The sequence below is a fragment of the Clinocottus analis genome, unplaced genomic scaffold (assembly GCF_023055335.1).
Source record: "Clinocottus analis isolate CAN_PGR_092001 unplaced genomic scaffold, fCliAna1.0.p SCAF_22, whole genome shotgun sequence".
Taxonomy (NCBI): domain Eukaryota; kingdom Metazoa; phylum Chordata; class Actinopteri; order Perciformes; family Cottidae; genus Clinocottus; species Clinocottus analis.
The window spans coordinates 6,800,043-6,814,838 of record NW_027175954.1 but is presented as its reverse complement, the minus strand read 5'-3'; the positions used below and the strand labels follow the sequence as shown (position 1 = coordinate 6,814,838).

Below are 14,796 nucleotides of genomic sequence, written 5' to 3'. Positions count from 1 at the left end.
ATTCTCAAAACCAATGTTGCAGTCGTCGTATTGTCATGTCATGGTGGCATCAGTGAAATTGACCAATGAATAAAACACGTCATTAAAGCATAAACAGGTGTTTCCCAACTGGGATCCACAATGCAAGAACCTTATTTCAGGGCTGTAAGGAAAGTTATTATGACTGAACTAAGGAATCCACTATAATCCATAAAGCTTTTATTAGAGCTGCAATGAAACACATATGTACTGACAAACATTGGCAGCATTTGCCACTAGGATAAGAAAGACAGTTATTGTTTTACATTGCCCACTGTAAAATGATACTTCCCCTTGACTTAAAGAGTAATTCGGCACTAAATCACTCCAACATAAAAAAAAACAGAGATTCAAAAGCCTGGTACTATATACAACAACATTTCTACTAATGAGCGATTCCTTAGTTTGCAATGCATCAGGAAACAGTTTCTTGATGAAGCCTGCTAAACATAACATTTCTTGAATTCTAATACAATGATACTAGCAGCTTAGTCTAATTGCAGATAAAAGCTTAGCCTGACACAAAACAACAGCAATGACCACCAACACTTTCCCTCTATAGCTGGAGATACAAATTAGTTTCTTTCATCTGTTTGTGTCAGAGGAGACTCATGGAGGCTTCAAGCCTCACGATGACCACGCTGCACATGTCTCAAGCTTGTGTAGTCGATGGATGACTAAATGAAGCTCAGAATAGCAGGTTGGCATCCATATCATCTGTGGAGAAAAGAGATCACAGGCATCAGTATGATGAAAATAAACAGTATTTGCCATATGCTTTCGAATTGGGTTGTAATTATAGCAAACAAATATAAATACAGCACGTATAAACTGACGTTTTTACTGGAAACCCATTACAAAAACCTAACTGCTACATACAGTGTGCAGTGTACATTATTACTTGAATTGGATACTTAAATACAATCATATATAAAAAAAGACTATAATTTAAATAATTAGATATCAAATTCATAAGTGCATACACAAGTGCCCCATAGTATGTTGGTGACATAGTGTTGCTCTTACCATTCTTGATACCAAAGCAAGAAGTCCACTCTTTAAAGGACACCTGCTTGTCCTTGTCAGCATCGCACTCTCGAAAGAAGCGGGAGGTGCAGTGCTCCATTGGCACCAGAGGGACTCGAAGTGGCGCCAGCTCTGAGTGGGACAAGACTCTGCACAGATCCCGTAGAGTCGATTTTGTTTGCATTGATAGGTTTTATTATATGCCCTGCCCAGCTCTGGCTGGGGATTTGTTAAATAGTTTTACATTCGCCAATCCTGCCGTTCAAAACTTTACATTTTTGACATGAAAATGGTGAGACATTAACACCATAAGCAAACATATTGACCTTCGTGTGCAGTTACTAGCGAAACCCATTTCTGAGCACTATGATTAATTTTGAATGTAATCTCAAGGTTGAAAGGAAAGAAAACAAGTTCACTGTAAGCACAGAGGAATAAAATGTACCTGTCAGAAGGGTGTTGGTCCAGTTGTGCAAACTGCCAGTGCACTGGGTAGATGTACATATTGTAGTTCTTCTCAAAGTCCTGCGCAAGCAACTCAACAGAGTGATCCCCAGCATGAAGTCGCCTCTCACTCTCAAAGATTTTCTTCACCTACAGAATACAGAACACCAAAGTGTGGTTGACTGTGATTACCTAAAACATAAACTACCAACAGACATTTTATACAAGTGCCCCAAAATGTCCCAAAGCTGCTGTGTGACTTTCTGATTCACTAGTGAACTGATTGATTGGATACAAGTATTAGAAATCATAGCACTTTAACAGTTTTTAAGATTAATATTTTTAAAAACTGTAAACGTTCCATAAAAACCTAGAATCCCATCAAGTGATATGAGCAGTGTATGGATCTTACTCTGAAATGCTGTTTCGGTGTGAGGAAGCCAGGAGACACAGAGTCGTGTTCAAAGAGCTGCAGCAGCACATTTTTCAGCCAATCCCTCATTCGTAGAGGGAACTGGACCAGCTCAGTGTCCACACATAGAGGTATTACTGGGAGAGAAACAGAGACAAAGATCAGGGACAAATAATCCATCAGAAAACTGTTTAAACCGTATACTTTGTACAGAGGTTATCTCTTACGTTTGCATGGACCAGTGTAGTCCAGATGAAGTCTGTGTCCTCTCTTAGTGCCCTCCAGGTTGCATTTCGTAGCAAAGAGTTCACATGATGAATTATATGTTTTGTTGTTTGTTCCACAAACCTGCAGAAATGAAATGAGCCCACATTCAAATGCAATGCAACAGCTGTTGAAATCCACTTCAGTCTATCTTCCAACAGACCATCCATACTCACATGATCAAACTCATTTACACCAGGAGGACATTCTGACGGCTCTTGACACACACAACTCGGCTTATTGTCCACGTCGAGTTTACACGTCTTTCCGCGTTTGCAGGGAAAGTTGTCACATGGATCTAGAAGAAAAAACATGCGCCGCAATGACCTTTGACCTTTATACTTTGTCTGAATTTTAAAACCAGTTACATCAAGAATCATTTTTAAGACTGGTTTGGTCTTATTTTGCAGTGTGACGACTGGAAATCCATGAGCTATACCCACAACACACCATCGCCCACATTCCTCCGCCATTTGAGTTTGTACAGCCATCAAATTCAACTTGATCTCTATTATACAAACCGTGAGCTGTGTTTTGGTAGTGACCGTGAAGCAGACTGACGCTAGTCATGCGGAAGTTTTAGCTAAAAGACCCCGTCAGCAGATTCCCATGTGAGGCTGTTGGGATAGTGCATTAGTCAGTTTGGTGAGTGCTGAATTAACCAACCAGCAGGGGCTTCTGGGTGATGTACGCCTCCACCAAGAGAGGGCCTGGTGCCGGGGTAAAGATCCACTGTGGCTCTTATCTGCACTGGATTCATTCCTACTAAAGGACCCTGGAAAAAAAAGCATTAAAATACAGTTTCTTGAGATATTTCTTCAGATATTAAAATGAGCCAACAGCTGCCTGCTGCAACCAAACATTGCCCGTAAAAACAAAAATATGTGCTGGGGTGCAGTGAAAAGCAGACATCAGAGGCGATTAAAAAAAAACTTTTTCAATTCAAGTGATGTATTACAACTCAAAAATATATACAATGACCACTTAAAAAAGTGAATGTACATTGTGTCTGTCTGCATTACCCATTTTCCTGCCCTTCTCCTTTTTGCCTTTTGGACAGTGTTGTCAATACTGCTACCCTCAGAGGCTTGAGAAACCGGTTGGCTCTGTTCTGGTCCCAACTCTGTTTCCTCAGTCTGTGGAGAGTGCTTCCTTGCCCTCTTGTTCTTCTTTTGCTTCCTTGTTTTTTCCTTGGTATGACTTCCGCTGTCATTCTTACTTTTCTCCTCTTCTTTTCCGGCAGATTCAGAACCTAATTCAAAACCTGGACTGCTCTTTGGTTCTTGAGGGTCCATATTTGCTCCTGTTTTTTTCTCGTCAACATCTTTGTCCTTGTCCTGATTAGACATTTCCTCACTGTCCAATGCCTCAATGTTTTGAGTGTCTTGTTCATCGTCATCTGCAATGGTGGCCAGTCCTTTCTCACGGGTTTCCCTCTCTTTAACATCTGCTTTGGGGTTTATTTTCGCAGATACAATCTGTAGAGGTTGTAAGATGCCACTATCAGCAGCATAGTCAAGATCAACGGGGATCTCTGCCTCTGTGCTTCCATCTGTTTCCTCCAGCAATAAACCTTGCTCCTCTCTGTCTATTTCTACAACAGGCTTTACCTCCTTTTCCTTGAGTGACATATTTTCCACCTCATCTTCGCCCTTCTTCAGCATTTCAGTATCCTCTACACTCTCATCCTTTATTTCTTCTTCTTCCTCCTCATTTGTCACCTCTATTTCTAATTTGTCGTCTAACTTCCTCTCCGTCACCTCAGCCTCGTCGTCCTCCACGGCCTCACCAGGCTCCACCTTGCCTTTGTCTGTCTCCACTTCTTCCTCTTCCTCTAGCACCCTTTCTTCTGCTTCCTGCTCTTCTTCTGCTTCTTTCTTCAAGAGGTCTACCAACTCCTCTTCACTCAGCAGGACTGCCGTGCTTTTGTCGCTCCCTTCAGTCTCTTCGAACTCTCCCTCCTTCTTAGCGTTAGCATTGTCTTGGGAGCTCAGTTCTTCATCTTCCTGCTCCTGGCTGCTGGCCTCAAACGTGACTAGAGTGGGTAATATCTGTGGCTCGTTGGCCTCCTCTGTGAGAATGTCCTTATTCAGGAGAAAAGAAAACATACCTATTTTACAACATGAATTCATCGTCAAGTACATTTTAGAGAAGCCATTTTAGGGTCCCGCTCTACCTTTTCTTTGGCTTTATGGGAAGTCTGATGCAATCCATGATGTTTTCCATGAGGTTTACTCTTTACCTAGATGGAAAGGATAATTCATGAGACATTAAACAAATCTCACATCACATCTTCTGTCATGGCAAAGTTTAGAGTCAAATAAAAAAGCTTTACTCACAGACAGGGCAAATGTTGCTGCCAGTAAGCAAAGGAATACTAAGCAGGCCCTCATACCTGAAACATGGGAAGGAATACTTAAACATGGGACAAAAAATTAAAACAAATCTGAATTAGACGTTTGAATTATCGTGAATCACAGCGGAGCTGGGATTTGGATAAAAGGATTTAACAAAACACACTAAATAAACAATCAGTGCAGTATAATCTGACTTCTCACAACACAGACATGAACTTGGCAAGTCTTTCAAAGTCGAAACCAATGAGTGCATCCGTGTGCTGCCAAAACTTTCATGACAGGCGGAGCTGCAGGATTGGCCTTCATTGTTGTCATGGTTACAGGCCTCTGAGATGCGCCTCTCTCTCAAAAGTCACATTCAGAGCTAAAGTAAACATCAGTAGCTACCAGACTGGAAAAAGTTGACTAAGTCCACAAACTTTTTGTCTCTCTCGACAGAAACAAAACAGACACTACTGGGCCTGTCCAGGGGAACAATAGCTCTCTGGTTCAGCACACTAACCCCAAATAGGTGGAGACGGGTTGATCTTTTTAATATCGAGGCAAAGTTAGACTTATATGCTTCATTGTCCCCAAGGGGAGAATTCTCTCCACAGTACTGTTGTGATGACACATTAACTTTACATCTCTAATACAACAATAATAAAAGGAATAGTTTGCTTAATTTAAGGATATTTTACTGTACTGTAAAATATATGATGGTATATAGATTATGCACAGCAAAACGTAAGCAACATTTAAATATATTACCTATTATTATGTCTATATTACCTACAGTATTTTAGTACATCGCAGTACAGAGAGAATATGAATAAACAAAATCTCTTGATAAGTACAAAATAATTAAGGCATCAATTTTTTGGGTGCAATCACAAAAGAGGCTACAACATAACCATGCCAGTAGTCGAAGCAAACAACAAGTTCAATTTAAAACTAGTTAGTCCACACGATATCACACATATATCTTTAGTATTTGATCATTAACAAATTACCTTTCAAAGCAATGGAAAAGTCTCAGTAATTAGGAGCTTACCTGAGGCTGGTCAGTTGCAAGAGAAATGACAAACTGTGTCTGTGTGTCTGTGTTGAACCTGGGAAGGTGTCCTTTTGTATTTGAGAGAGCGCTCACTGTCTACACAGACAGCGTGCTGCACACACACACACACACACACACACACACACACACACACACACACACACACACACACACAGATTTTCTTCTGGGTCGATGGTGCCAACACTTTTTCTAAACTTTTGGGAGGGTCTTTGAGCTACAGAGATAACGAGCGGGCGAGGGAGAGGAAGCGGTCTAATTCTGCACTTCATTTGGAGACTTTGTTTCTCTGAAAGAAATTCAGGAAAAGAAAGCTGGCACTTCAACAAATTACCAAAATACTGAGTAAATAAACAGCTAAATAATTAGCCCATATGTTGATCTTTTGTGTGAAATGTATTCACACTTATTTCATAATGTGTTGTTATAAGAGTTGGTGACTCGAACAAGAAAACAAAGTAAAAATGTATTGCATACAGTTAGATATTGTACTGTATTTTACATTTTACAGTACGACCCCCCCAGAATTCAAAATGAACCATGTCAAATTACTAATTTATTTTTTGGCTTTGTGAATGTTTTAAATAGTGTGTTGTGTGTAGTTTGTTTATTACGGAGTACACTTAAACATTTGTGTCTAAAGAAACAGTTTCAGGACAGAAATAACATACTTTTGGTCACTAGATGTCACTCTTTCACTGTGATCTGATGAGATGAGATGATGATTAACATGTGATGAACATTTGATACTGTCAGCTTCAAGTATTTTCAACCACTGCTTATGATATAACGAGTAGAGTTGAATTAAAATGTACATATTATTCTGGGGTCCTCACAGTTTTGTGACACCTGTAAAGTCTACTGATGAATATTATTTGTATAGCAGTTCAGTAGAATATATCTTTCATACTAGTTACAGCAATTGTAGTTATATGCCTGAGATCATCAGCTCCTCAAGGAATATGCATTGCAGCCAGCGCTGAAAGAAGTACAGTTCATTTACTTGAGTAAAAGATACAACAGTGTAGTAATACTCTGTTACAAGGAAAAGTCCAGCATTACCAATTTTGCTTAAAAGTACAGTTTAGAAGCAACATGTACTCATTGAGCAGAACAACCCATTTCAGAATAAAATTGGATTTATAATCATTGACACATTAATGTGTAAGAATTACTTTACAAAGGAGAGGAGCCGGTTGGCGGACTGCTGTGCGCTTCTAAACAGACAGAAAATCAGTGTTAAAGTTATATCACTCTACATTCCAAAAGTATTTGTTTTCATTTATTTAGTATTAAAGTAACAGTGTGTAGCAGTTTGGGGGATCTGTTAGAAGAAAAAGAAAACAGAAAACAGAAACCTGCCTCACTTCCAGATTTGTTCACCACTTCTGTACTACTACTCTGACCTTAAAGGAAATCAATAACCGAGATGCTTGGCTGAAAGGGTCACTACATCATAAGTAACCTGAGGGCAGACACTGTTGACTGCTGGTATGTGTGCCGCAACAAGCATCAATCGTCTTCTCCTCACTCCGCCCCCTTTTCTAAAGCAGGACCTTCCAATAACTGGTAGCTGTGGTTTTTGGGAAACAGCTCCAGACGGGTGAACATCCCATCTAATTACATGTTTCTTCTGCACGCTTGAAATCCAAAGTGAGGTTAAACAAGGAATTCTGTAATCGTATTTTAGGCCTGACCATATATGGATATCCAGGAAACATTTTTCAGCCTCAAGGAAGAAATAAACAAGTCTTTTATTTCGGCTTTCTACTGTACATGCCCTATTTCGAAGAGCAAGACACATTTCCAATGACATCGGGTAACACTGCAGGACAATGGGTTACAAAACATGGTTGTTTTGTTTAATAAAAAGTATAGTTATTGTAATTAGCCTTAATGTGTGTGTGACTCAATATTTTGATCTTCTTATTTTGAATCCACCCTTGAGCAAGGCACTACTTCTCCCATGCTCTTTACATCTGATGGTTTTAATATTTAACTATTTGTAGACTACATAGTAAAGCAACAAACACATCCTCTTCACCGGAAGCGAGCATGACCCCGTCTGGCCCTCCTTTCGTCTCTGAGTGGGTGAGCTTGTTTTTTCAACAGGCCACAAACCCTATGGTTTAGTATGCCACACTATATTTCACTGAAGACCTGGGAGGGGGTGGCGTGCATGTAGTGGCTGAATGAAACAACTGTGTGTGTTTATTTCTGGTGTGTTTGTGTGCGCCTAACATCGTGCCAATGTGAATGTTGTTTTGAGCCTGCTCTCCGGAAACAAGAACACCTACGCATGCCATCGGTAAACCGGAAGAAAGTGACGCAATCCTTTGAATTAGGGTTACTTATATACAGTTGTCCTTGAAACATTCTACAGCATATCCACACTGCGTGCTTTTACTGCCTCTACCAGCAGCTCTCCATACGAATCAGCACTTCTGTGTTGCTGCTACGTCCACTGAACGGGACGTTTCTCACACCAGCTCTGAATATAACAGACGAGAAGGTAAATTATTGACTTTGTAAATTACTTCAGGATAACTTCTGCTGATTTGTCATTATGGGTTGAAATTATTCCAAAGTGTGTTTTTTTAAGCGTCTTCAAGTTGTATTGTCAGTTCAACAAGTTTCTGTTTCTGCAGTATAAAGTATTAAAAAAAATATATATATATTGTGTGAAGAGAGATGCTCTCGTAACGCTAATATGTTTTGATTATCTATTCAAATTTGATTTTGTGATTTGGGGTTTTTATGATTGCAAACCAGTTTTAGCCTAAAATTCCCTTGATAATTCTGTAAAGTAAGAGTATTTTAAATTTAATTAAATCAAATCAGTAGCAATAGTAATCACATGCTGTTTGTCTGTTACAGAATGATGGTCAACATAATAATGTTTTGCCTGATGGGAGCAGTTTTTGCCAACCCAGTGAGTATGATGAACAGAAAAAAAAGACATGGCTTTTCAATGTAAACATTAACATTTAGCAAATGTTCTTGCTTCTACCGATGAATGTATCTACTATGCTTATTGTATATCCTGTCAAATGAACAAGAAAGTTTTCAAACTGAACAGCATCAGGTTCTATGTTATTCATTTAATTATTACTTTCATTGACTTACAAACCTACAGTTGCAAACATAATGGCGCAAGTTTTAGTGTGAGCTAATCATGTCACTTCATTCATCCATCTTTTCCACATCAAGAAGCTACCATAATGTTAAATATGACCTAGGATTTTTAATGTTTTTTCAACAGATTTCCTTCAACTTCATTTTGGAATCAAATGATCTTGACTCAAACTCGGTGAGTGCCATATGAATTTATTCCCTTCTTAAGACGTTTAACTAAACACTGTTTACACATCAATAATTTGACTGAAGGTTGTGCTCATCTCACAAAGTCTCCATGAAGCTAACAATAAGTGCGGTTACTGAAAGATATTCCAGACCTTAAGACAATTCCATTTCAGACACTATGGTTTACTGTATGTCTGCACCCATATGCGGCAATAGCTTGATTGTGATGATTGCTGGTGTTGCAGTTATACGCTATATAATTAAATATATTGTGGTATGTGCTAAACGTATTTTTCTTTCCCAGACTGAAAGTTTGTCTGTTTCCCAATCATCGGAAAATAGTACCTCATCGCTTCAGGTAATGCAATCATTTATACAACTATTATTTTCGGACTCAGTCAACTTTGTGCATCGCTTTTGCGTGCTGATTTTCACCCTAATGGGTATGTATTCCTATTTCTATTGCAGAGCTCTGAAGAAAATACCTCAAATCAAGTAAGCTATTTTGATTTGTAAATCTTTGGCATGGGATCTAAATATTTGGATTGAATTACTCTAAAGATGTTATGAATTCACCTTGTATACTGAATATCTTTTCAGAGTCAGAGTTCAGAGTCTGAATCAGAATCACTCGAATCCACATCAGAGGACAAGGTGGGTGTTATTGTTATCACTAAACTACATTAAGCATGTCATTGACGGGTTCATACCTCAGATTCATCATATTTTAAGAGTTGTGCATGTAATATAATGGTTATAATAATAATAATAATAATAATAATAATAATAATAATAATAATAATAATAATAATAATAATAATAATAAATGCTGGAAATAAATGCATTATGTTCTAAAACGGTATTTATTTTTTTTCACAAACAGACTTCCGAGGAGAGTAACGGTCTACTGGATGAGGACGATGTGGTAAGCTATATCAAGTATTTTGTCAAACCTATGGTCAATTGCATGGCACTTCATTCTTCGGCTCACCCCTTTGCTTATATTCAATGTATTTCCACAGGCAGACTTTATGGCTGAAACCAGAGATAATGCTATGGGCAGTGAGGAGAACGTTCGAAAGGTGAGTGCAACATTTTGTTTTACACAATGTCTTAATTAGGCTAATTCAAGTTGAGTTACACTGTGCTCCGCTCATTCCTGCCTCAGAGTTGGGTTCAACTGTTCGCAAGGATCATCCAAGTCCTAAGTACAGAGGACAACAGCAGCACAGAGGTCAAGGGTCAATCAGACCACCTGACTGAGAAAGAGCCCACTCATACCTTCACCGGCACCACTTTCAGACAGAGGACCATCACAAACCTCCCGCTGGTGGAGAGTCCCACCAACAGCAATGACACCGCCAGCGACAGTGCCAACACCAGCGAAGTTGTTGTTGCCACCAAAGACAGCAGTGAGAGCACCAGCAGTGAAAGTAACGAGACCAGTGACAGCAGTGACAGCAGTGAAAGCAGTGACAGCAGTGACAGCACCAGCAGTGAGACCAACGACACCAGTGAGACCAGTGACAGCAGAGACAGCACCAGCAGCACCAGCACTGAAAGCCCCAGCCGTGAAAGCAACGAGACCAGTGACAGCAGGGACAGCAGTGATACCAGTAAGAGTGCGGAGGAGAGTAATGCCAGTGACAGCGCCGAGCTGCTACAAATCAAAACCAGAGACTGCGTGAATGGAACTCAGAGCTGTGAGAGTGACGAGTATTTGTTCCAGGATATAGGAGACGACGCTCATTACTCAGTGGACTCTCTGATGATGCCAGATGAGAATGAGAGGGAGTTAATTCTAAGGAGATGATGACATGCAGTTAAGTGCAGCTCTATATTTTTTCCACTATGAACTACTGTTCCATTAAATGACTCCCCTGAAGACTTCAGGATCATACACTTTGCTCTTGCCCATCGTTTTTGAATGTTGATTTTGGCATTATTAATGTAACTGCAACTGATGGATTTTTGGATATGTGATTTTGATTTGATATGTGATATTGTGACTATAATGTAGCCAAGGCATTTCTTTTTACTGTTTTGATAATAATAAAACAAATAATAAAACCATGTTATAGGTCTTTGCATGTTTTTATAGGTTATTCTTTATAAGCGCAGGTTACTATGACAGTTGCTAATGCACTAAAACTTGACTGTGCTGTTAGGTCCTAAGTATATCAAATCCCCTTAGTATAATAGAGGAAAATATTATACTTGAACCCACGGTATGTATTGTCAGTCATTACACTGTTATTGAAGCTCTAATGTTGAAAAATCATTCGGAAACGCAAAAAAAGACTAGCGCAAGATTTGTTCATAAACCTTTATATTCGGTCGAGGAGTACGGCCGGTTAGCTCAGTTGGTTAGAGCGTGGTGCTAATAACGCCAAGGTCGCGGGTTCGACCCCCGTACTGGCCATTAGCTTTTTTCTCATTTAAGATTTTTTAATCGGAAAACTAAATAATCCTATATGACAACGTGTCATTTCATTCTTCACGCAGCGTCAGGATATAGAAGATAAGTAGCCCTATCTCTATAATGGCTGACACTCAGAAAGACCCTTATTTCACTTATTATGATAGTTAGACTTTTGCTCAATTTAACATCAAGCAGACCTCAATCTGAAAATAAAATTATGTTGGATATCTATAATGATATGGATAGGTTAATGACTTAGGAACGAAAAGATGCCAAATCTTCTGATGTAAATAAAGGTTTCAGCCTACATAGGGCTTGACTATCCATATCAGTATAGATATCCAACATGTTTTTTTTCCCACATTGAGATCTGATATGTTTTCAAAGTGTTCCTTTAATTTTTTGGAGCAGTTTATATTAACGCAGAAGTCCTGCTACAGGTAGAGCATCTCAAAACTTCAAACACTAAGGAAACACAATTGTTGCACCATTAAGGAAGGGCATACTCAAATTAAAAACTCCAGTAATCAGTTTTTAGAAAACATTTAATACAACAATTTAAGACATGTGAAATGTGGGAATATTATTTCCAAAAATATTATATTTCCCCATCCAGAAATTTGGAGAAAAACAACGATGAAATCCAACATAAATGACTTGCATCTTCACAGGGACCCTCTTCTTAAACTTAGTTTTATTTCTTCAGAATTGACCGGCAACAATAGTGCTCAACACACTTCAGTCCTCTGTTGAACCCATAAACTTCTGAGGCATGTATTCCCTTTGAGGTCAGTTGTTGTCTTAGCTGGGAAAGTGAGACTTTAGGTGCTCCTTCAGAGCTGGTATAGTGGGAATATCTTTGCGACACATGTGACAGCGGAGAGGCAGTTTCAACAACTCGCTAGTTCCTTCTTTCACATTCACTCTTCCATTTTTTTCAAGCATCTGAATGACATCTGCAGATAACAAAAAAAAAAAGGTTAAAAATAATTATAACACATATTAGCTCAGTAAACACCAGCATCAGAATAACTTTTTTTTGTATTTGCTCTCACCATGAGACTCCATGAAATAGTCAGTTGTAAATGAGTTCCAGTGCTTTTTGTTCTTTAAACAAGGAGAATCAAAGTCTTGGCTGATCACATGGAGGTGTACATGACTGGAAAAGAGAATTTAGATAAAATGGGTTATATTTTGACGGGTCTAAATTAATTACGCACTGATGCTCCTATTCTTCATCCCAAAAAAAATGAATTAAAAAAAATTATGCGCACCATCAATGAAAAACCTCTGATATCTGAATGATCCAAATCAAGCTTACAATGTTCCACAACATACTGTGAGCGCTTTGTGGTATTCACTTTCAGGCTGCAATATATACATTTACAAATTAAGGGAGAAAAGTATTAATGGAATTTCTTTTTCACTGTTAAACTTATAACTCTTTCCACTAAGAGGCAGTAAAGTGTAAAGATCAAAGTCTTAACACACACACAAAAACAGATGAAGAGTTGCGCTCTGAATAGAAATAAGTAAAGACTTTTCAAATTGCCTCTAATGCTTTGCCTGTAGGCTACTTTGTCAATAAGAGTGAGGCAATTTTATTGGTAAAAACACATTTTATACACAAACGAGTGAATAAAACATTTATTTAAAAAAATTAAAAAGAACAGGAACTGCGTAAAAAGGTAAAGACATAAATTTATACTAATAAGGAAAAAGACGAAAATGATGAATGTTTGAGATTCAATAAACTGCAGAGAGAAACAAAAAGACATTTGATGTTTTGTTACAAACATAAACACTTTACTGTACCAACTTTAACTTAAATCAGTTGTTGTCTTTATGAAGGGGAATTTGTTAATTAATTTAAAAACCTATAGTATGCTTTATAAAAATAACTGTCAGTCACATAAAATATACAGTATTTGCATTAAATGCTGAAACACAAATACGATCTTTTACTGTAATAGCCATTCAAACAGTGATTACTTACCTCATACTGGGGATGGCATGGTACCCTGTACGGAAACGTAGCAAGCCAGCGTCTGGGCACTGCCGAACCATCTGGTCAGCAACTTGCTGCATGTGTTTCACCAGGTGGCAGTGCTCCTCACTTAAGGCCTTCAGGCTGGAAATGGTCTGCCACGGGAGGACCAGCCAGTGGTAGCGAGCTTTCGGGTATTTATCTTTGATAACAACTACCTTGTCATCCTTGTATACCTAGAGGAACGGAAATAATGTTTTTTTTTTTTTTTAAACACGATCAATCACATTTAAACATAGGTGAAGCAGTAACAAATACATCTACTGTAAAAAGCTACCTGCATCTTTGGGTCTTGCATTGATGTCTTCAGACCTTGGCTCCAATGTCCTAAACTTTCCTACAACAAATGTAAGGTAATATATTAAATATAACATACTGGCTTTCTAGAAAATCTATACAATAAAAAAACATGTGAACATCTTGAAAACAATATTTTCAATACGTGCACACACACTTTCTTCCTTCCTTCCTTTTCTTACAATGTTTTTTGTGGCTTCTCCAAGGCTGACTGACACAGAGACCTTTTCTTTCTGTTTGGCTGCTTTTACACTCAAATCCTCTCCGCGGCTCTCTCTGTCCTCTGAAGACAACTCTCGTGGTCTTTTGGTGCCGCCATGGGTGGGATCCTCCTTGAACTGTACAGTGTATGGGTAGAGCTGGTTGACAATATGAAGCCGCTGTCCAGCTTTCATTTTTACCTCATTGTCCTTTGCCACCACCACAGAATCTACGTAGGTGGGGTTCACGCCCAGCTTTGAAATGAAGACAGGAAATGAGACACAGAATTATAAAGAAATTGTGGTTGATTACGAGTATTTAACAAAACTCAAGATAACAAGTTATTTCTAATGTCTCATGAGTTTACCTCTTATAAAAGCAATGTGCCTTACCTGTTTAACTTTGACATAACCTTTGTTGCACTCTGCTTTCAATTCAACTGGTTGAGAAGGGACAACCATTGCGTCAATTAAAGTTGAAAGATAAAGTTAAAACTTGTTTTATTCCCTATAACACAAAATGGCATACGTATTTAAATATTTCCAGTAGTAGGATAATTTCCATAAGATACTTTAAGGATTACAGTTGGTTTCGTAATGCTTAACTGGGTGCCATTTAAGTAATGTTAGTTAACCATTTTAAATTGTTTTCCCTTCTTTGAGGTTGACAGCAAGCGTTATATACTAACGCAGCCAGTGAATCAAACATAAATGTGTCGTTATATTACCTTGCTGCCGAGAGCATTTTTTGTCTTTAATAGTCGTCTCTGGACCTCGACCCAGGACAACAGTCTGTTGGTGTGGCAGTCGAATGGGTTTATGATTATTCTCCTCACTAATAAGCCAGCAAATCGGCATTGTATCATCATATGTAGCTTGCTATTGTATTTGTTTTACAGCGTTGCAAAACTGTTGCAATCCCACGCTTTGTTTTGGTGAGTCGCCTTGTCGC

The 14,796-nt window shown here is 38.6% G+C and overlaps 3 protein-coding genes and 1 non-coding gene across 7 annotated transcripts; 2 read left to right on the top strand and 2 right to left on the bottom strand.

Annotated features, from left to right (window-relative positions):
* Positions 1–5,607, bottom strand: sparcl1 (SPARC-like 1). The gene is made up of 11 exons (XM_068588911.1): positions 5,555–5,607; positions 4,504–4,559; positions 4,341–4,406; positions 3,187–4,248; positions 2,831–2,939; positions 2,341–2,462; positions 2,128–2,248; positions 1,901–2,037; positions 1,490–1,638; positions 1,045–1,193; positions 1–735 (listed from the first exon to the last, which is right to left on the bottom strand). Exons 2-11 carry the CDS (start codon positions 4,555–4,557, stop codon positions 707–709), a joined length of 1,998 nt encoding a protein of 665 aa, XP_068445012.1. The 5' UTR covers positions 4,558–4,559; positions 5,555–5,607; the 3' UTR covers positions 1–706.
* Positions 5,608–7,630: 2,023 nt separating this feature from the next.
* scpp1 (secretory calcium-binding phosphoprotein 1) lies at positions 7,631–10,691 on the top strand. The gene is made up of 9 exons (XM_068589420.1): positions 7,631–7,666; positions 7,995–8,087; positions 9,183–9,236; positions 9,347–9,373; positions 9,479–9,532; positions 9,762–9,803; positions 9,901–9,960; positions 10,047–10,351; positions 10,541–10,691. The coding sequence occupies exons 1-9, from the start codon at positions 7,631–7,633 to the stop codon at positions 10,689–10,691; spliced, it is 822 nt and encodes a 273-aa protein (XP_068445521.1).
* A 535-nt stretch (positions 10,692–11,226) lies between these two features.
* trnai-aau (transfer RNA isoleucine (anticodon AAU)) lies at positions 11,227–11,300 on the top strand. The gene has a single exon. It is a non-coding gene; the product is annotated as a tRNA-Ile (tRNA).
* Positions 11,301–11,880: 580 nt separating this feature from the next.
* On the bottom strand, positions 11,881–14,771 carry aptx (aprataxin). Of its 4 annotated transcripts, none has more exons than XM_068589084.1 (7): positions 14,573–14,771; positions 14,238–14,284; positions 13,827–14,099; positions 13,625–13,684; positions 13,297–13,523; positions 12,356–12,459; positions 11,881–12,256 (listed from the first exon to the last, which is right to left on the bottom strand). In XM_068589084.1, exons 1-7 carry the CDS (start codon positions 14,700–14,702, stop codon positions 12,102–12,104), a joined length of 996 nt encoding a protein of 331 aa, XP_068445185.1. In that variant the 5' UTR covers positions 14,703–14,771; the 3' UTR covers positions 11,881–12,101. The 4 variants fall into 4 exon arrangements, with proteins under 4 accessions (XP_068445185.1, XP_068445187.1, XP_068445186.1 ...); XM_068589086.1 differs by having other exon boundaries at positions 14,238–14,352; positions 14,573–14,631; XM_068589085.1 differs by lacking the exon at positions 14,238–14,284.
* Between the last annotated feature and the right edge of the window lie 25 nt (positions 14,772–14,796).